A 22,643-nucleotide genomic window follows, 5' to 3' on the forward strand; every position below is an offset into this window, starting at 1 on the left:
GCAAAGGGGGCGTCTGTTGTGGTCATGCACGCAGTATCCTATTTTTCTTCTGATCTGCCAGTGGCCCCTACACTAAATCTACCATATGGTAAAATATGTATAATATAGGCTTTGGTTTTATATATGCCATATAACATCTATATAATGATTTCCATTAAGCCTGTTGTATCAGTGTCATGCCTGCCACTGTGCTATACAACATTTCATAAGCCACGTGTAAGTAGATTAGAGCTCCATTTAACACCCCACAGAGAACTGTTACTGTGTGCACTGAGAAATTTCAGCAGTATGGATAAATGTTTTCTACCTGCATAGAGAAAATTATGACAACAAATGTAGATACTACAGGCTGAATATTAGACATACTAGAAAGACATTTTATATAAATCACTATAATATATTATCAAACAAATTTTTACAATGTAGTTCTACATTTGCTTAACATACATGTGCCCGTGTTTGTTTTCTCTTAGTGACTTTAGGGTGATCTTAGACAGTATTAGCATGTTTCAGGTCTTTGTGAAATCCACATGATGACAGAAATCAAGCAAGGATTGGGAAAGTTTGCTATGACCGACCCAGTGATACCACACAGCTTATGATGAGGTTAAGTTATGAAAAGAAATTAACTAGTAATAGTGTTTCTATCAGAGGGCCCAAAATGCAGACACAAAACAGGCAAACTATAAAAACCACCTGCAAAAAACTGCACATGGTGTAAACTCAGGGGAACCAGAGACCAAAAGTCAACTGGTAAATCCAGGTAAGAACATTAACACAGTCCAACAAAGGAATACACTCACCAGCCACTTTGATAGGCGCACCTGTTCAACTGCTCATTAACACAAATATCTAATCAGCCAATCACATAGAAGAAACTCAATAGATTTAGGCATGTAAACATGATCAAGGGGACCTGCTGAAGTTCAAACCGAGCATCGGAATGGGAAAGAAAAGTGATTTAAGTGACTTTAAATGGCAACAGACAGGCTGGTCTGAGTATATCGGAAACTGCTGATCTATCTGCATGGCCAGCTCTAGGGTTTACAGAGAATTGTCTGAAAAAGAGAAAATATCCAGTGAGCAGCAGCCCTCTGTGAGAAAATGCCCTGTCGATGTCAGAGGTCCGAGAACAGACAGACTACATCGAGCTGAAGTAACTACCAATGTATGCAGAAGAGCATCTCTGAATGCACAATGTGTTGAACCCCTGAAGCAGATCAGTTAAAGCAGCAAAAGACCACACTGGGTGCCACTCCTGCCAGCTAAGAACAGGAAACTGAGGCTACAATTCACACGGACTCATCAAAATTGCACAATAGAAGACTGGAAAAATGTTGTCTGGTCTGATGAGTCTGTTTGATATAAACAACATGAAAACATGGACCCATCTTGCCTTGACTCAACATTGAACAATGGTTCAGTCTGCTGGTGGTGTTATGGTGTGCTGGATATTTTCTTGGAACATTTTGGGCCCCTTTGTATAAACTTTGTATAAACACCATGATCTGCCTATGCAGTATTGTTGTATCCATCCATTGTATCCATCCCTTTATGACTACAGGGGAACACTATTCTGATGGCTGCTTCCAGCAGGATAATGCACCATATCACAGAGCTCAAATCCTGTAAAACTGCTTTCTTGAACATGACAGTGAGTTCACTGGCCTCCACAGTCACCAGATCTCAATCCAAGAGCACCTTTGGGAGACTGGTATGATGGATGTGCAGCTGACAAATCAACAGCAACTGTGTGATGCTATCATGTCAATATGGACCAAAATCTCTGAGGAATTTTTCCAGCACCTTGTTGAATCTATGCCATGAAGCATTAAGGTAGTTCTAAAGGAAGACGGGTGTCCAACCTGGTGCTAGCAAGGTATACTTAATGAATTGACCAGTGAATGTTCTCAGAACACAAAATGCAGGGAACAACTCAGAGACCCAAGGAAAGCAACCAAATGCTCACAAAGAAAATTACGGGCACCTGGGTGGCTTAGTGGTGAAGCCGGCGACCACATACATATACCGCGTTGCAGTGCAGGTGGCCCGGGTTTGAGTCCCGGCCCGTCGCCAATTTGCCCGCGTGTCTTCCCCTGTATCTCTCCCCCATTTCCTGTCTCTCTCCACTGCCCATAAAAGCCACTGTGGCCAAAAAAAAAAAAAAACCCAAAGAAAATTACTAAAAAGTATTACTAAAATAAATAAATATCACAATACTAGAATACACCCAAACAAAAAAAATACAAAACAACAATGGAGACAGACTGGAGAACACAGAAGAAAAAGGGAAGGAAAAATATTAATATGAGAAACAAAGAAAATGAAAACTACAAAAAAGTGACCTTAACAGTCATTATTGTTAATGCAGTTTGTAGTTTGCATACGTAGTTTATGCATTGTTCCTTAAAAATGCACGCTGACGTTACCGTTTTGTCTTCCTACCTTCAGTAACACATGTGATGTCTGCTTATATTAATACAGCAACACACAGTCTGCACCGTCTTTGTCTAGAACAGCTCAGAGATGGTTAAGACCCTCAGCTTAACAATCACAGTGTCACAGGCCTTGATTGGAACCGCGAATCCCCCGGTTCTTGCCCTCTCAGCCTTTCAACTGCTTTTCTATTAAACATACCAAAGAAATTAGAAAGTGAATACAAACCTTAAAGCTATTTAAAACTTTTCAAGTTCATTTTATATCTCACTAATTAATCATGCTTGAGCATATAATACATACTTTAAACCATCAGCGCAACCAACAGAAGTTTTCATGTGTTGGCCGTTGTTTCTTAAGTAATGGAGAACATGGTGAACAGAAGGAAAAGAGATTCAACACAGCCAGGCTCCTTTTTTGCATTAGCTGTCTTGACAAAACCTAAAATCCCAGTTGGAGATAACAGGTATCGTGGTGGTTATCAGCTTTCTCTGTTAAGCCCGGCTTTCTGCTTCAGGGTGTGTGTACACTCACATAAAAAACAGGGCGTTTCACGTGTCGTATGACTCACAGAAAACAATCCCTGGGGCAATAAACTGAACCCTGAACTGCCCCTGCTGCATCCATCCGAGTGTGAGTGTGTGTGAATGTTAGAAAGTGCTTAGGCATAGATAAAACAGCAGAGTAATCAATGTGTGTGTGACTGGGTGAACGAGACTTGTAGTAGAAAAGTGCGTTGAGTCCTCAGCTGAGTAGAAAGTCACGATGTAATTACCAGTCCATTTATCTATGAGTGCTGCCTCATCCAATCAGATTTCATTATTAGATGATGACAAAATGATGATAAAAATCTATAAAGAACATAAATAATTTAACAGTAAAATGCAACACTATTGCAAATAAGAGAGTAATGCTGCAGAAAATTATTAATGTTGGGATCTAGCACACAGAGCAGTAAAATAAACATTTTAAAAGTTAATTATTTTAAGGATGAAAGTGCTCTCGGTGCTGCTGTTTATTTATGACAGCTACGCATTAGAGTTCTGAAACTTGATACACACCAACCAAGTATAACATTATGACCACCTGACTAATATTGTGTTGGTCAGCCTTTTGCTGCCAAAACAGCCCTGACCCATCGAGGCATGGACTCCACCAGACACCTGAAGGTGTGCTGTGGTATCTGCACCAAGTTGTTAGCAACAGATCCTTTAAGTCCTGTAAGTTGTGAGGTGGGCCCTTCATGGATCAGACATGTTTGTCCAGCACATCACATGGATGCTCGACTGGATTGAGATCTGGGGAATTTGGAGGCCAGCATGGGCACCCTAACCGCTCTGTGGCTATGCAGCCCCATATAACAAACTGCTATGCACTGTGTATTCTGACACCGTTTTTAAAAAAAAATCAGAACCAGCATTAACTTTTCGGCAATTTGAGCTACAGTAGCTCATCTGTTGGATCGAACCACACGGGCCATCCTTCGCTCCCCACGTGCATCAGTGAGCCTTGGCTGCCCATGACCCTGTCGCTGGTTCACCACTGTTCCTTCCTTGGATCACTTTTGATAGATACTGACCACTGCAGACCAGGAACACCCCATAAGAGCTGCAGGTTTTGACATGCTCTGACCCAGTCATCTAGCCATCACAAATTGGCCCTTGTCAAACTAAAAAAAAAAAAACCTCAAATCCTCATGCATGCCCATTTTTCTAACACATCAACTTTGAGGACAAAATGTTCACTTGCTCCCTAATATATCCCACCCACTAACAGGTGCCAAGATGGAGAGATAATCAGTCTTATCCACTTCACCAGTCAGTGGTCATGATGTTAAGCCTGATCGGTGTAAACATTACATCCCATAGCTTCATCACCAAATGAATACAGACGCACAGTCTGTGCTGCTGTAACTTTACGGTTGGACTTCATTCCTGATGCTAGTTGAATACGGTTTAACAACTTGCACACAAAAAAATGTATTCCCCCAGTAGAGAATCTATGTTACACTTAAAACATGAAATAAATAAAAGAATCAGTAAAAACATGGGGCTTCCAGACGATTTTAAATCAAAATTCTGAACATAACCTGCTCCTGATCAGGTAAAAAGAAAACCACTTTCAAGCCACTGAAAACTGATTTTAAGCTCAGCATAGCTCACTAACCCATTAATCTCACTTCATAGCACACCCCTCAGAAAGAAATCAGACTGTATAGAAGTGTAAGAGAAAATGACCCTACTGCACACTTTATGTTACCTCAACAAATACTTTTCTGTGAGGAGTTGTTGGTTAAAATCCCTATTTTTGAGTCTTATTTAATAAAAGAATATTTATGTTTTGTAAAATGGTTACTTTAAGTGAGATGTGAAAGTGTGGCGTGTCAGTGGTGCGTGGTCTGCATGGATGATCCTAAGTGGTGTTGGATAAGGAAACACAAACAAAATAACTTAAGAAACCACAAGACAAGAAGGTGGAGGGATAGAGGGAACGGATTGAAAGAGCAAGCTTTATACCCTTAACTAGTCCCACTTCTCAGGTGCAACCACTTCTCTGATGACCCACTGAGACTGCTGCTGAAAGTAAACACGGAGAAGCAGGAAGCGTGGAGGGTGGGCTGTCACACTTGTGATGCCTGGATTGCAAAAATCAAGATGGTGATGACCAAGGTACTCAAGTCAGGGCTTTCAAGCTGTCACTTAACAAACTAATAGGTGACATCACAATGGTTGTGTTCATCTTTTATATTCAGTCCAGACTTAGATTTAACTGCTGGTTTTCTGAGCTGGTTTCCATTATTTTAAAAAGCCTAAAGATTTAATATGTATTATAACTTTCAAAAACTGCCATTACTTTACCTGCGAAAGCACTTGGGGTCCATGGTGGAAGCAGACTGCACAACACAGCTAACATTCCAAATTTGTAATTTGTAATGAACTGAATTATATAAAGTACATTAAAAATGCCACACTGAGCTGCTTTTGGTTGGTTCCAGTCAAATGAAAACAAGCAAAGATTAATGCCTGCAGACAAGAAAAATGCTTGTAAATAAAAAAAAAGCTTGTAGACAAAGGAAACTTCCAAAGGGCCTGAAGCTGTATCACTTCTCTCTCGATATATTTGATGCATTCATTTGATTGAAAGAGCTCACAAATTCTCTTGGTTTTAAGTGGCAACTAAATTGAAATGATGTGCTACCATTTTCTCCCACAAGGAGCCTAAACAACTTCAGACAGTGTGAAATTCAAGCATTTGAAGTTTTCTATATTGTATTGTGACTAAAACATGGGGTCATAAGATTTGCAGATCATTGCACTCTGCTTTTATTTACATTTTATACAGTGTCCTGACTTTTTTGGAATTGGGGTTGTAATGCGTTTTAAAGTCTTTTAATAGTAAATATGTATTAAGGACATTATAGAACTTTTTAAGGACCTGCCACAAACCTGGATAGCTTTGTTGTTTTTTTTGGAACATTACTAAAAATGTTTAAAAACAAAAATTCATGTGTCAACAATCCATGAGTAGCATTTTTTGCATTTGAAGAGTAGTCAGGGATCACATGCTGACATCCTCCTGTGAACTGTAAATTAGGAGAAAAAATGCATACATTTACTTAATTTCTCACCACAGAATTATGGATTGGTTTGATTAGAAGCAATCATAGGGGGAACTGGTTTTGCAATTTAAAAAAGATCAATCTGTGTTTCTGTGTCACTTGCCACTTTCAGTTATATTCTGATTTCTTCCTAAAGGAAGCAAGCAGACTGCTGCCAGCTGTTTTACCACATGTTGCGAATGGATGTCAAGGTGGTTTAAACAGAGAGATGATTTTATGTTAAAATGTGATTACGTATTAGCCTGTCTGCATAACCAGAGTTTCTCCAGCTGACCTGAAAAAGTGATTCAACAACCTCGATTTTAATGGTGCTTTCATTAGCAACACCACAGAATACTCAAAATAAAAGCTCTAATTTGTCCACTAGTCAAACTCTTTAATATTGTGTCTGTTTGAGTGGTGGTAAAAAAAAAAAAAAAAAAAAAAAGACCAGTGGCACTTGATTGGGCTCATCATTTTTGGATGAAACGTTCTGTCATTAATTTCAATAAAATTAGCAGTCTGGGAACCACAGTTATTGGCTCATTTATTATTCATCTCACTATGATCCAGCAGAAGAAAGATCTGATGATTTAAATCGAAGCAAATCACAACAGATTTATGGAGCTATTTCAGTGCACTGCTTTGAGTTTCTTAAAAGACAAAATCTAATCTAAGAAGTATCTGCCTGTTGTGCTCGGCTTGACCTGTTTTTTTCCTTACTGCTGACTGTTTTCCATCCAAATCAAGTAATTTTGCATCTTTGTGACCAATAACCTGCAATTTGCATATTGCCTGCCTATAGGAATACTATAAATTGCCTGATTCTGGCCATCTTTGCTTTTACTTTATCTAGGTTTCCTTTTAATTATGATTTAGATAAATTAATGCATTTGAATTTGTCTGGAACAATCTAGTCCCTTTATTTTCAAATAGATGTAATACTGCAATTAAAATGGCAATAAATTCCCCCATATCCTTCAGCCATACTTATAGAATTGCAGCTCCACTGTTATACACTATTTGTAATGTAAACCGGCTGCTTTCACTACAGCTACATGCAGTCGATATATATAAGAATGATAAATGAACTCACACTGGATGGACTGGAATGTGAATTTCCTTTCTGACTTTTTCAAGGATGACTCATTGGCATTCGAGATGTAGCGCCTTGAGTGTGCTGGTGTGAGAGTCGGCATTAAAGTCAGCCATAATTAGGTTGGCATTCTTTTGACTGATCAGACTGGCTCCCCTTAGGCTTCCACTGAAGTGCCTGAAGCAAAAGTTAGTCAGTAGCAGCTTCTGCACACACAGCATGCAGTGTCACAACACTGACAAAGCCTATTACACAGAAAACACAAAGTTTTGAGATTCTTTGATACTTTGACGTCATTTCAGTCTCATCCCTACCCTCAGTCTCACTCTACTCCTGTCTCGTTGTGCTTCTCTCTTCTCTCAACAGCAAAGCAAAACTTGATAAGTGGAAGAAAATGGATGGCTAGATGGATGGTGTTCTCTTTTGTTCTGTTTATTTTGTGTAACACCTGTAGCCACTCAGCCATTTGTGCACTGCATATTTTCGGTTTAGTTTTGTTTAAAGCATCACAGATCAGAAATAATGAGGTAGACAGGCAGTCCCTGCAATTGTTAAATACAGGATCTCACCACTGATTCAACAGGAGTGTTAAGTTCTGAAGAGCCTAGCAGGGGTCCAGTTAATAAATAAGAGACTGGATGAGGGGAGACTAATTGCATCTGCAGGGGGAAAACATGTAGTGTAGTTAATTTCATTAATATATTTAATAATGTGCAATTATAACAAGAGCTGTGTATGTTTTCTGTGTAGCTTTAACAAGTTAATTGTTTCAAGCTGATAATAAAAGAATAATAAAAAAAGCTTCAAACCTGGGATGTTGGTGGGTTTTTTTGTTTTTGATTTTTTTTTTACATGAACTGTTTGCCACACAACAGCTCTCTTAGATTAGATTTGTTTTTTAAAAAATTACCCTTATTTTTCTTTGACCATCATTTGACAGAACAACTCATGCTTGGGGTTGTTGTGTTGTTGCTTGACATATAAAACTCAATTCACAGACAGATGTCCTAACATTTACCTTTGGAATTTGCTAATATAATTCAGAATTCATTCAGGGTTTTCCTTTCTCCAAACATAATGCTTCTCATTTAAATCAGAAACTTCTATTTCAGTCTCATTCTTCCATAAATCATTGGTCAAACAGCTTCCTGGCTTGACTTTAGCAGCCCTGGATTAAAGACTATTGTTGTTCAGTCTTCTCCTGATGGTTGTCTCATGAATTTGAACATTAGTCAGTGAAAGATGCTTGTAGTTGCGTAGGAGTTACCCTGGGTTCCCCCTGTGACCTCCCAGGTTATTATAAGATTTAATTGTATTTATTATTTGTACACAATCTGTCTAACTGTGAATTGGTGGAGTCTAAACTCTTTAGGCCATGTAAGCATTTCCCATCCTGATGTGTTGTGAAAATCCAGCTGTCATAAATCCCTGTTCTCTAAATAGAAGTAGATTCAGATTTCACCATCAAATTAGCGGCCAATCCCAGAGCTTCACATACTTTTCACACTCATAGATTTATAATATTGAATCATCTATTCCTCAATGAATAAATATTTTTATTTCATTTGTTTATTTCAACATATCCTTATCTACTTTTAGAACTTGTATAAATGTATAAATGTTTAGGTTACATTTATACAGAAAAGTGTTTATAATTATAATTTATTCTTGCTACTGTATGTTCATATTATTGATACTGCATTAAGGCTAATTTGTTGTCTTTCCCTTCCTTCAGGTAGCCAACCTGCTGCGTCTTTTCCAGATCCCTCAGATCAGCTATGCTTCTACCAGTGCCAAGCTAAGCGACAAGTCCCGCTATGACTACTTTGCCCGCACTGTGCCACCCGACTTCTACCAGGCCAAGGCCATGGCAGAGATCCTCCGTTACTTCAACTGGACATACGTATCGACGGTGGCGTCGGAAGGTGACTATGGTGAGACTGGCATTGATGCCTTCCAGCAGGAAGCTCGTGCCCGCCAGATCTGCATTGCCACTTCAGCCAAGGTGAGCCGCTCCATGAGCCGCTGGAGTTATGAAAATGTGATCCGCTCTCTGCAGCAGAAGTCCACCGCCAAGGTGGTCATTCTGTTCACACGCAGCGAAGATGCCCGTGAGCTGCTGGTAGCAGCCAACCGCATGAATGTGACCTTCACCTGGGTGGCAAGCGACGGCTGGGGAGCCCAGGAGAGTGTGGTGAGGGGAAGTGAAGCTGTGGCAGATGGGGCGTTCACCATTGAACTTTCCTCCTATCAAATTCCCAAGTTTAATGATTACTTCACTTCCCTGCATCCATACAACAATACCAGGAATCCCTGGTTCAGAGAGTTTTGGGAAAACCAGTTCCAGTGCAGCCTCCATGATCTGGGCTGTGGGAAACACTCACTCCGGGAAGTTCCATTTCAACCAGAATCTAAGATCATGTTTGTAGTGAATGCTGTCTATGCAATGGCTACTGCCTTACACAACATGAGGCAGGCTTTGTGCCCAAACTCCACCAAGGTGTGTGAGGCTCTTAAACCTGGCAATGGACGAAAATTTTACAGAGACTACATTCTCAAGGTCAAGTTTGATGGTGAGTAAAATCTTAGTGAACTAATATCACTTAAGCTTTAAAGAAACACATTTTTCTATACAAACCCAAATATAATACCAGTTGCCACTGCATGTACTTGATGCTGTCAGATTGAGTTAAATCAATTTACAATAGATTTCTATAAAATACTGAATTAGTGCAAGAGTAACTGCATGTTTATTCACTGCACCCAGACAACAATTCCATAATGATTCAATTAGCAAAGATGAACCAATTTCCACACTCATGCTTGGAGGCTGCTTTTGTCATGCATAAGTGTGAAAAGAGCAATGGGATCTTCAGTTTAAAGACAGCAGACACAGCCTAGGAAAATATCACTGCAACGCAAAACACATGCCAACGACTGTCATAGCATCAGTGCACACACATCATAAATGATTGCCTCTCCAATGCTCTTACATTTGTAAATTAGCTTTGATTCATGGAAACACCATCATTTTCATTGATATGAGATAAATGTGGACCGCTGCGCTCATATCCAGCTGTGCTCTTCTGCATTTCACAATTTCTAAAAATAATAATAAAAAAAATACCCAAAGGATTTTTACTATCCAGAGAATTAAAACTAGATTAAAGGCCTTAAATTAGTCTATCCCAAGAGGCACCGCAACACTCTGAGGAGAAAACATACAAAAACAGGTGGACCACTAAGTTCTGTACATATTTTAAAATCATTACAGATAGACATGTAGGGTGTAAATGAAAATATAGAAAAAAGGAAGTGTAACTCTATAGCATATGTAAGAAATCTCTGTTTAATGCAATGCACAATCACAGTAATCAAATTGAAGCAGTTACTAGATTTTATTGTACTAATGTAATTTTAAGAAATACTCAAAAATTAAATGAGTAATGTAATTAAAATATGATCTCAGACGTAATAAACAATAGACATCATCACTGCCTTTCCACATTTCATAAAAAACAAAAACAATTGAATAAATGAGAAAATAGCAGGTAGATTAACCACTAATGAAAATCATCACTAACATCAGCCCTTAGCACACTTAGTATTTTCAGAACCAGGTAACCTTTCAATTTTTTTTTAGATGCTAGCTCATTTCAGCTCTAATTTTATCCAGAAATTGAACATTATTTCATATAATGTTCCATGTGTCTGGAATTTTCATTCCTTTGTTAAATCCAGGGACTTTCCATCAAGGTAAACAGACTCAGACTGTGACTTCCATCATGCAAATTGCCAGTTTGCACCTGTGTCCTGTCACAGTCACGAATGAGTCTATACTGTGAGGCAAATTTTAAAAGATAAGGTTGTCCTTTCAGAATAAACAGAATGAGTTACATGGCCTGTAACATATGAGTGCACACTCCACAGTCCTGTTGCTCCGAAACAGTCCAACTGTTACAAAGTTAACACATTTGGATATTTATTATACCTTACTTTTCATACCTTCTCTACCGTCTCAAATGTTTTTTGATGAGTCCCTTACATCTGTTATTTATTACATAATATTGTCCTCTCCTATTCCTTTCAGCCCCCTTTCGTCCCCCAGACAGAGACAATATAGTCCGCTTTGATGCTTTTGGAGACAGCCTTGGTCGTTACAACATTTTTCACTACCACAAAGATGGGGAACGCTATGTCTACCGTAAAGTTGGCTACTGGGCTCAAAGCCTGATCCTGAACAACACCCTGATTCCCTGGTCTGCTGATGCTGTGCCCACCTCCCAGTGTAGTGACCCCTGCAGGAAGAACGAGATAAAGAGTATGCAGCCGGGAGATGTGTGCTGCTGGATCTGCATCCCCTGTCAGCCCTACCAGTACTTGCACGATGAGTTTACCTGTGCTGACTGCAGCTTTGGACAGTGGCCCCTGGCCAATCTGACAGGCTGTTATGATCTGCCTGAGGAGTACATCCGCTGGGAAGATGCCTGGGCCATTGGCCCTGTCACCATCGCATGTCTAGGGATCATGTGTACACTCTTTGTTATTGGCCTCTTTCTTAAGCACAATGAGACACCTGTGGTGAAAGCTAGTGGACGCGAACTCTCCTACATTCTTCTGCTTGGAGTGCTGATGTGTTATTGCATGACATTCATATACATCGCCAAACCTTCCACAGCTGTGTGTACACTGCGCCGGCTAGGCTTAGGCACCTCCTTTGCCGTCTGTTACTCAGCCCTCTTAACCAAGACCAATCGCATTGCTCGGATCTTCAGTGGAGTGAAGGATGGAGCCCAGAGGCCTCGATTTATCAGCCCAGCTTCCCAGGTTGCCATCTGTGGTGCTCTGATCTCTTGCCAGCTGGTAGTGGTGGTGGTCTGGCTGCTGGTGGAGGCCCCAGGGGTGAGAAAGGAAGTGAACCCAGAGAGGAGAGATGTGGTCACCCTGAAGTGTAACAGCAAGGACTCCAGCATGCTCATGTCTCTCACTTACAACTGCATCCTCATTATCCTCTGCACAGTCTATGCCTTCAAGACCCGCAAATGCCCTGAAAACTTCAATGAGGCCAAGTTCATCGGGTTTACCATGTACACCACCTGCATCATCTGGCTGGCTTTCCAGCCCATTTTCTATGTTACTGCCAGTGACTACAGGGTGAGTTAAGTGAGGTTATACCTGTGTACATGCACATGCTTCTTACTATCATTGAACTTTTACTTCTCTAAATCACACACGCGCAATGGTAATCATTTGCAATATATTATTTATTCAGATGACTTTAGATTCCTATAGTCCAGAATATATCCTTGTAGATAATGATTTCTTCTGGGCTCTAATTTGATTTTTTTTTACTCATGAAATCGCAAACTGTTGTCAGTTAATAATGATCCAGTTGTCAGCTCTGTCTGCATTGCCTGTGGCTCTTAAGAATATGTATTCTTTATTACTGTTGCTTTAATTTTTTATAATTATCTACACACTCTCACTACCTTATTTTACCTCTAATGTTTAAATAATAACGTGGGAAGTGAGAGGAGTAACCCATTTTCTGAGACTATGGACCTTGTGCAGAACTTTAACAGAACTTCAAAGGTAGATGTCCCCCAGTGAAACTCTGCTGTGGTTTTGGTTACATTGTTTTCACTGCCATTTTATACAGCACTTATGATAAATGAAACAACTGGCAGGCAGGCAGGCAGGCAGCCAGACATCTGCATGAATAGCATCATACACTGAACTGATAGAATTTCAGAGAAAAGGTGGCCTGAGTTGTGTGGGTTCATCCCACTGGGATCTGAACAACGTGCAACAATACAGAGGCAGAAGGGAGAAAGACAGAGGAACCTCCTGACGCAGCTGCCTCTTCAGAAACATGGCGAAGACAGGCTCAACCATGAGGGCTGAAAGGGAACTGAAAGTCCCTGCATGTCCCTGTGCGTAGCTGTGTGGAATGGAGTGTGAAAGACTGGGCTGCTGAGTCCCAGCTGTGCTCTCCGTCTTGGGACTGTAGTGAGGCTCAGAGGAACCCTTCCTCCAGGCCCCGTAGGCAACACAATTCGCAGCCTGAACGGGCTCATCAGATAGACCCAAATCTCCCCTTTGACCGATGAATAATTACTGAAGCAACTGAGTTGGCACGGTGTCTCTAGTTTTTCACAGGCAGGGACACATTACCAGCGTTCTCCTTGCTTTACACCACTTCTCAAATTGTTGTCACAGCCTGATGCAAACCTCCAGCTGAATAACAAATACAGATCTGTTGTAGGCAGTCATAAAATGTTAAACAAAGCTAAATACAATCTACTGAGCCATGAATAACACATTTGATTATCATATGAAATATTGAAGATGCTCCTCACCCCCCCTGGGGGGAAGAGGGCTCCACTCTTATGCCAGTGCTGGTCATCTCAGCAGCAAATGCAAACTAATTAAAAATAGCTGCTACTGTTAAAACTCAAAGTGCTTCTATGAAATCGCTGAAGGCTGGAGAAAGTACTTAGAGTAAGTACTGCTTGTGAAGAGTGTTGAAACAGACCTTTCCTAAATTATGTCTGATTTGTCTTCAATTAAGCTCCTTCAGCTAACATCATTATCAGTCCACATAGTACCACAGTCAAACTCAACAAGAGGTGGACCACAAATTCCTTGAATACCTAATGTACTGCAAGTAAATGTTCACTGGCCAAACTTTTAACTGAAGTAGTTAAAAAAAACAAGATCTCTCAACATCTAAATACTGAAGGAATCACAAACTGGTCTCCATCTTTAAATTACCTGTGACTTTAGCAAATTCAGCACCCATGCCAGGCTAGTTAGACTCATGTAAAGCTTTTCAATAAACGCACAGTGCAAAGTGCAATAAAAACAGGAATTTCATCTCTCATCTCAGAGGGTCTCTGTAGGAATTAAGTGAGCTGAACACAGCAGACATTTATATCAAGCAGCAATGCTGTATTTGTGCAACAAAAACTGTGCCGTCAAAGGTCAACACAGCAAAAACAAGAAGGAAGAGAGAGCGTAGCAGCCGTGCTCTACGTCCTGCTCTCCTCATTCCAGAATATAACACATCTGGGGAAATATAAGGGGAAAAGCAGATTCCTTGTCCTCCGCTCTTTCTCTGCAACAACTTGTGAATTATTAAAAACCACTTAACAGGTTATTTCTATGCAGTATTGTCCACGGTGTTATTCAAGGCCAAAAGTATTTAGGCTTTGTCCAACGTTGGGATTGCTTACATTATTATTTTCAAACAGCCGCTATGCATCAGTGCGTTACAGTTACTCCGTGTTTTCAAAAATACAATTCAGATATATAGTAAAAGGTGGGAATGGGAGGCTTTGTGAATTTAGATTACAACACAGGACCTGAGTCTGTCGGTGTGCACTGTATTTCAAAGATGGTGTGAGGAGAATCTTAATGTTGAATTCATTGTACATGGGGACCTTAGAAATATGGAGGTCAGTTTGGTGATATAGTTGTTTCACATTACATGGTATACACCACCTGTAGTCATTAACCACTATGTTTCAAAGATGTGAGATGTAGCCGTATATCAATAATTTCCTGTAGATATTTTTCTTGATTAGTCATAAAATGTATAATCAGGTCATGAATAATATCAAATTGATAGTAAGAAATGGACACAGTAATTAAATGTTCCTTAAATACAAACCAGGCAAAGTGACTCTGCATCAGTTATATCCCTGCCTGAAGTTATATCATTCTCTGCACAGCACCACACTCAGAGCCCACATTATTTTAATACCGACATTAGCATTCAGGGTGATGACAGACACCTGCTGCGTCTTGCAAAAAAGAAATGCACCTGCCATGTTGCTGTGTTATATCTTTTTACTGAGAAAAACAAAAAAAAGGAGGCTGTAAAAGTGCTGGAAATCAAGAAGCAGACTGAAGGCACATAGCAGGATGTGGGCAGGGTGAGCTGAAAGAGAGTGAGGGTTAGGCAGTTGATTGACAAGCAAATAAACAAATCGCTTAACACCTCTAGTTAGCAGTCCCAGCTGATAACATCCCCCTTCCTCTGTTGCACCTGGCTTTGGTTCTAAATTATGAAAGTGATGTGCTTATCATTTCTTTTCTCACCTCAGGGCTTTTTTTCTACTCAGAATGAATATTCTTGAGCTGCAAAAATGGTCCTCCATATATAGAGTTAACAACTAAGGAGTGAAATGATTTTGTTTATTCTTCCAGGTACAAACCACTACCATGTGCATCTCAGTCAGTCTCAGTGGGTCGGTGGTACTGGGTTGCCTCTTTGCTCCCAAGATCCACATCATCCTGTTCCAGCCGCAGAAGAATGTCAGTACCCTCAGGGTGGCCACCACCCGCTTCAGTGTAAACACTGGCCCCGGCTCCAGTTTTTCTCAAGGTACCATCCAATACATAGCAAAACTCTTGTAACTGAGGCAAACATTAAAAAAAAGATAATACAATTGCTATTGCTATGAAAGTATTGTTACATCACTGTCATACTTCTCTGACATACTTCTGACACTGGGTGTTATACATGTTTAACTTTTTCTTTTTCCCGTCTGGCTAAAAAAAATCCAAAAACCCTAAAATGCCTCCATGCAGGAAAAACTTTGATAGTGCAGATCTGGCATAGCTAAAAATAAATGAGAAAATGAATAAATAAACAAAGTGTTTTTCTGGAATATTTCTATAAGTTTTGAAAAAAGAAATAAAAACAGAACAGAATGTGTAACTGGGGGACCACTGTGTTTTTAGGATAATTAATTTTAAAATACAATGCTTAAATATACACACTTAAATACAAAACACAACATTTGATTAAATTTCACTTTATTCATTAGTCAATCATCATGCCTCCAACTCATCTGGGAGCATGCACCCCCCCTGGGTGCCCCTCTGAGTTGTTCATAGTACAGTGATTTTGGCATACATCACGGACTGTAACTGCATTGCTTATGCTATACTAAATATCCTGATTTTCTATGTTTTGCAGCATCAGCCTCCAATGTTGTTCCAACAGTGTGTAATGGACGCGAGGTGGTGGACTCCACAACATCCTCTTTGTGAAGATCAGCTGAGGTTTTTTTTTTTTTTTTTTTTTGCCAAGCATTGTAAACAAAGTTATATAATCACTAGTCCTGAATCAGGTGTCTCAGATATCAAAGAGGTCACACGGATGATCGTCCTGACTTTGTTGTCCTCAAAGTGCTGTGAGTACAATGTCCCGATTATTTTATTTTGTTCTTTGACTCGTAGCATATTTTAAATGAGATGCCAATAAAGTCGCATATAGCCCTTGTTTTTGAGGATTTTACTTGCAACAATGGAGTAAATTATAGTAAATCTGTTAAATGTAATATATACAAGACGTTTTTAATGTAGATTCTGGTGAACCAGTTTGTGCTTTCTTGTAATTTATGTAAATAAAAGGTGTTTTTTTTAATCAAAACTGAAACGATTCAGAGTCTGATTCTTTGCGCATCATTTTGAGATGCATATTGTAGAGGGTCATATATGCAATAATACTTTGAGATGTTGATTTGCTTCCCTTGACAATGATCTAAAAAATGGAATAAACATAGCATTTTTAGTAGCCAAATCTGTAAAGTATGCTGTTGCATTATGTTATAATGTGCTATTTTCACCCATGTCAACTGCAGGAGTCATCTAAATGCAAAACGGATTACACACATACAGTATTTTTGCACTTCGCCTCTCAGTCACCCTTTAACTCCAGTAATTTATTCACGGGACTTTACAAAACACTGATGTGACCAGCGAGAACGCTTTGGGACTTGGTGCCCTCTTTATCTTCACGCTCGGACAAAAGAAGAAACCCAGCAATGAATACAAAAGCCAAGTTTTATGACTCTTTAAAATGATGGAGTGTGTATGAAATTTCCATCAGCTGGGATCTGAAATCTCTGCTGTCCAAATTTTAACAGCTTAAATCTACACCATCTGCCTAGACCAAACAGCCACTAAAATGAGAATTACCTGCACAAATATCATCTGTTGACATGGGATAAAATCCACCAAAGCTGTCCTGGCCCTGATGCTTTGGAAAATAAACTCAAACAGTATTAGCAATTTAACACTGCCATCTTGTGTCCACATTTTTTAATCTTGCAGTAATTTGACCAACACGAAGGCAGCTTTGGGGTTTTTTCATATACTGTACAGAGCATTTCCATATGATGAAAGTACATGAATAATTGCAGCGCCGTCTTACTTTATTAGATCTGCTCAGTGGACATCATCAAATTACTGCTTTTATATGGAACAGGCTCGGCATGTTCTGCTTTGCACCTTACTGTGAAAAAAAGAGTCACAGCATATCAAACTTATTATAAAGAGACAAACAATTTTGTGGTGGTGATTAATTTTCAATATCACTCAATTGTGTAATACAGTTGATTGCAGCAGTCCTGGTAAACTCTTGAACTGATAGTCCCACCCTGAGGAAACCACCACTGTGGCTCATTAATTTTAGTTTATCATGTTGGGTGGCTTTTAAACAGTGTTTATGAAGTTAAGTTACAGCGAAATTGCTTAATTGCTTATCCAATATGTCTGACTAAACCTTGGACAAACACAAAAAACACATGCTACCCAGCTGTACATACCCTCACCAACCATTTTATTAGGTACAGCTTGCAACTACTGCATTGGACCCTCTGTTTTCTTCAGTGCTGCCTGAATTCTTTGTGGCATAGATTCAGCAAGTTGCATGATAGCATCATATAGTTGCTGCAGATTTGTCAGCCGCACATCCATGATGAGGATATCCTGTTCCACCACATCCCGAAGGTGCCCTGTTGGATTGAGATTTGGTGAGCAGTTTGAGATGGTTTGAGCTTTGTGACTTACACTGCGGTCATAAAGGGATAGACATGGTAGGCCGTGGCATTTAAATGATGCTAAGTTGATACTAAGAGGTCCAAAGCGTGCCAAGAAAAATATCCCTGAAACCATCACACCACCACCATCAGCTTGAAATGCTGCTACAAGAGAGGATGGATCCATGCTTTCATGTTGTTTACACCAAATTCTGAACCTCCATACTGAACATCACAGAAGAAACTGAGACTCATTAGACCAGACAATGTTTTTCTAATTTTCTGTTGTCCAATTTTGATGAGCCAGTGTGAATTGTAGCCTCAGTTTCCTATTCTCTGACAAGAGTGGCATCCGGTGTGGTCTTTAGCTGCTGTAAACTATCTGCTTCAAGGTTTGGCATGCTATGCACTCAGAGATGCTCATCTGCTTTGTTGTAAGGAGTGGTTATTTGAGTTACTGTTTTTCCTCTCCTTTCAACTCAAAGCAGTCTGACCTCTGGCATCAACAAGGCATTTTCACTCAGACCTGACCGGCCCATCTGCCACCAACAACCACGCCACCTTTATGTCATTTAAATCGCCTTTCTTGCCCATTCTGATGTTCAGTCTGAACTTCAGCAGGTCATCTTGACCAAGTCTACATACCTAAATTCACAGAGTTTCTGCCATGTAATTGGCTGAGTAGATATTTACATTAATGAGCAGTTGAACAGGAGTACCTAACAAGATGGCTGGTGAGTGTATGCTGTACACCATTTTTTTTCTTTGTGACCTTTCTTGTGTTTATTTATTGCATATTTCTAGCATATAATGTGTACATTGCCTTAAAAAAAAGGATTTGCTCCATGAATAAACTGTGATTAACCACAGTTTGGAAAGCCAAGTTCAATATCACTAGCCACACCCATGCCTGATTACTCCCAGACCTGTTGAATCAAGAAATCACTTAAATAGAACCTGTCTGACAAAGTAAAGTATTCTAAAAGATCTCAAAAAGCAACACATCATGGCATGATTTAAAGAAACTCAAGAACAGCTGAGAAACAAAGTCACTGACATTTATCAGTCTGGAAAGGGTTACAAAGCCATTTCTCAGGCTTCAGGACTCCAGCGAACCACAGTGAGAGCCATGATCCACAAATGGAAAACTCAGGAAAGAGTGGTGGTGAACCTTCCCAGGAGTCGCCGGACTACCCAACTTACTCCAAGAGCTCATCGATGACTCATCCAGGAGGTCACAAAAGAACCCAGAACAACATCCAAAGAACTGCAGGCCTCACTTTCTCTCAGTTAAGGTCAGAGTTCATGATTCAATAATAAGAAAGAGACTCAGCACAACCACTGCTGACCAAAAAGAACACAAAGGCTGGTCTCACATTTGCCAAAAAAAAAAAACATCTTGATGATCACTGAGATTTTTGGGAAAATATTCTGTGGACTGATGAGACAAAAGTTGAACTTTTGGAAGGTTTGAATCCTGTTACATCTTACATAAAACTAACACAGCATTTCATAAAAAGAATATTATAGCAACAGGCAGACATGGTGGTGGTAGTGTAATGGCCTCTGGCTGCTTTGCTGCTTCAGGACCTGGACGATTTCTCTACCAGAAAAACCTGAACGAGAATATCTGGCCAGGTTTTGGCTTAGTCAAAGTCTGGACTTAAATCTGAATGAGATGCTTTGGTATGACCTTAAACAGGCAGCTGGCATGCTGGAAAACCCTCCAGTGTGGCTGAATTATAACAACTCTGCATTTTTCTCCACAGTGATGTGAAAGAGTCTTTGCCAGTTATCACAAATATCTGATTGCAGTTCTTGCTGCTAATGGTGGCACAACCAGTTATCAGGTTTAGGGGCCAATTCTTTTTTCACACAGGGCAGGTACGTAGGTTTGGACAGCAGTTTCCCCTTAAATAATGAAATCATTTAAAAACTGCATTCTGTATTTACTTGGTTTATCTTTGTCTAATATTAATATTAGTATTATTTGTTTGATCTGAAACATTTAAATGACAAATATGCAAAAAAAAAAAAATCAGGAAGGGGGCAGATATTTTTCACAGCACTCTATATAAGATAACATAAAGTAAAAATAACTGGAATAATTTTGAAAGATTATTAAATTATTTTTTCTCATCAGTTACAGGAAGATTTGTGCCCAGTTCTAAATCTCCTTAATTAAAAAAACAAAAACAGAAAAAAACCCAAAAAAACAAAATCGGTAATTTTTCGATTTTTGGGAAAAAAATATCGGTGTCATTAGAATAAGGAGCATTGAGTGTGGCTATGAAACCTCAAATCCTTAAAACTAATACTTACCAGTATTAATTACAGACTTCACTGTAGTGTGGGAAGTAAAGTCTCTGGGAAAAAAACCCCCAAACTCTTCAACTGCGTTTCTAATATTTAAGACCTTTGATACTCTGTATCAGCTTTAGCCCTGAGTGTACTCTTGGACATTGCAGGTGGACTGTGTTGATGGCAAGCCAGTCCAGGTTACAAAGAACGTCCTACCTTGCACCCTTGATGAAGCTACACAGAACCTCATCCAGCTCATTTTCAGCAATGACATGTTCAAGGAGGCGATGGAATGTATGAACCTAGGTGGGTGTGTCTCCTTCGCCAAACAATTTCACACAAAAGATCCAATCAGTCTGCAAGCACTCATTGTGTTTAATATGACAGCTGTGTAATTTGTCCGTTGGGCTGGGTGCAGAGTTTAAAAGTACTCCTTTTTATTAAGCTTAACTTGTTTTATTACTAAGAATTGTCAGAAACAAAAAAGAATGTGACTTTTAAATGGTTAAACACTGTTACAAACAAAGGGTAAAGTCTACATCTGCATATCTGTCCTTATCTGAGCATTTTGCACATATGTGATCAGTGTTCTGGGCTTTAAGATAACATAAAGTAAAAATAACTGGAATAATTTTAAAGATCATCAGTTATAGGGAGATTTGTGCCCAGTTTTAAATCTCCTTAATTTAAAAAAAAAAAAGGGTAATTTTTCAATTTTTGCGAGGGTAGAGTTTTTCTTTTTCTTTTTTTCTTTCGGAGCTGTGAATATGATATTGTAGAGAGCAAGTTCTTTTAAAATTGCGTATCCACTCATAACTAAATGTAATTAACATTTATGTAAAACCTGAAGGAGAATATCTGGCCAGGTTTTGGCTTAGTCAAAGTCTGGACTTAAATCTGAATGAGATGCTTTGGTATGACCTTAAACAGGCAGCTGGCATGCTGGAAAACCCTCCAGTGTGGCTGAATTATAACAACTCTGCATTTTTCTCCACAGTGATGTGAAAGAGTCTTTGCCAGTTATCACAAATATCTGATTGCAGTTCTTGCTGCTAATGGTGGCACAACCAGTTATCAGGTTTAGGGGCCAATTCTTTTTTCACACAGGGCAGGTACGTAGGTTTGGACAGCAGTTTCCCCTTAAATAATGAAATCATTTAAAAACTGCATTCTGTATTTACTTGGTTTATCTTTGTCTAATATTAATATTAATATTATTTGTTTGATCTGAAACATTTAAATGACAAATATGCAAAAAAAAAAAATCAGGAAGGGGGCAGATATTTTTCACAGCACTCTATATAAGATAACATAAAGTAAAAATAACTGGAATAATTTTGAAAGATTATTAAATTATTTTTTCTCATCAGTTACAGGAAGATTTGTGCCCAGTTCTAAATCTCCTTAATTAAAAAAACAAAAACAGAAAAAAAACCAAAAAAACAAAATCTGTAATTTTTCGATTTTTGGGAAAAAAAATTATCGGTGTCATTAGAATAAGGAGCATTGAGTGTGGCTATGAAACCTCAAATCCTTAAAACTAATACTTACCAGTATTAATTACAGACTTCACTGTAGTGTGGGAAGTAAAGTCTCTGGGGAAAAAAACCCCAAACTCTTCAACTGCGTTTCTAATATTTAAGACCTTTGATACTCTGTATCAGCTTTAGCCCTGAGTGTACTCTTGGACATTGCAGGTGGACTGTGTTGATGGCAAGCCAGTCCAGGTTACAAAGAACGTCCTACCTTGCACCCTTGATGAAGCTACACAGAACCTCATCCAGCTCATTTTCAGCAATGACATGTTCAAGGAGGCGATGGAATGTATGAACCTAGGTGGGTGTGTCTCCTTCGCCAAACAATTTCACACAAAAGATCCAATCAGTCTGCAAGCACTCATTGTGTTTAATATGACAGCTGTGTAATTTGTCTGTTGGGCTGGGTGCAGAGTTTAAAAGTGCTCCTTTTTATTAAGCTTAACTTGTTTTATTACTAAGAATTGTTGGAAACAAAAAAGAATGTGACTTTTAAATGGTTAAACACTGTTACAAACAAAGGGTAAAGTCTACATCTGCATATCTGTCCTTATCTGAGCATTTTGCACATATGTGATCAGTGTTCTGGGCTTTAAGATAACATAAAGTAAAAATAACTGGAATAATTTTTAAAGATCATCAGTTATAGGGAGATTTGTGCCCAGTTCTAAATCTCCTTAATTAAAAAAAAAAAGGGTAATTTTTCAATTTTTGCGAGGGTAGAGTTTTTCTTTTTCTTTTTTTCTTTCGGAGCTGTGAATATGATATTGTAGAGAGCAAGTTCTTTTAAAATTGCGTATCCACTCATAACTAAATGTAATTAACAAAAAGATTTTTTAAACTTC

At 39.2% G+C, this 22,643-nt stretch overlaps 1 protein-coding gene across 1 annotated transcript in view; it reads left to right on the forward strand.

Moving 5' to 3' along the window:
* Positions 1-16,202, forward strand: part of grm2a (glutamate receptor, metabotropic 2a) — a 35,147-nt gene extending 18,945 nt beyond the window's left edge. Inside the window, exons 3-6 of the mRNA XM_030729121.1 lie at positions 8,866-9,703; positions 11,221-12,284; positions 15,342-15,519; positions 16,117-16,202. Of these exons, the coding sequence (XP_030584981.1) occupies positions 8,866-9,703; positions 11,221-12,284; positions 15,342-15,519; positions 16,117-16,190 (2,154 nt within the window). The 3' untranslated portion in view covers positions 16,191-16,202. The remainder of the gene's footprint in view (positions 1-8,865; positions 9,704-11,220; positions 12,285-15,341; positions 15,520-16,116) is intronic.
* The last annotated feature ends 6,441 nt before the right edge of the window (positions 16,203-22,643 follow it).

The sequence above is a fragment of the Archocentrus centrarchus genome, chromosome 5 (assembly GCF_007364275.1).
Source record: "Archocentrus centrarchus isolate MPI-CPG fArcCen1 chromosome 5, fArcCen1, whole genome shotgun sequence".
Taxonomy (NCBI): Eukaryota; Metazoa; Chordata; class Actinopteri; order Cichliformes; family Cichlidae; genus Archocentrus; species Archocentrus centrarchus.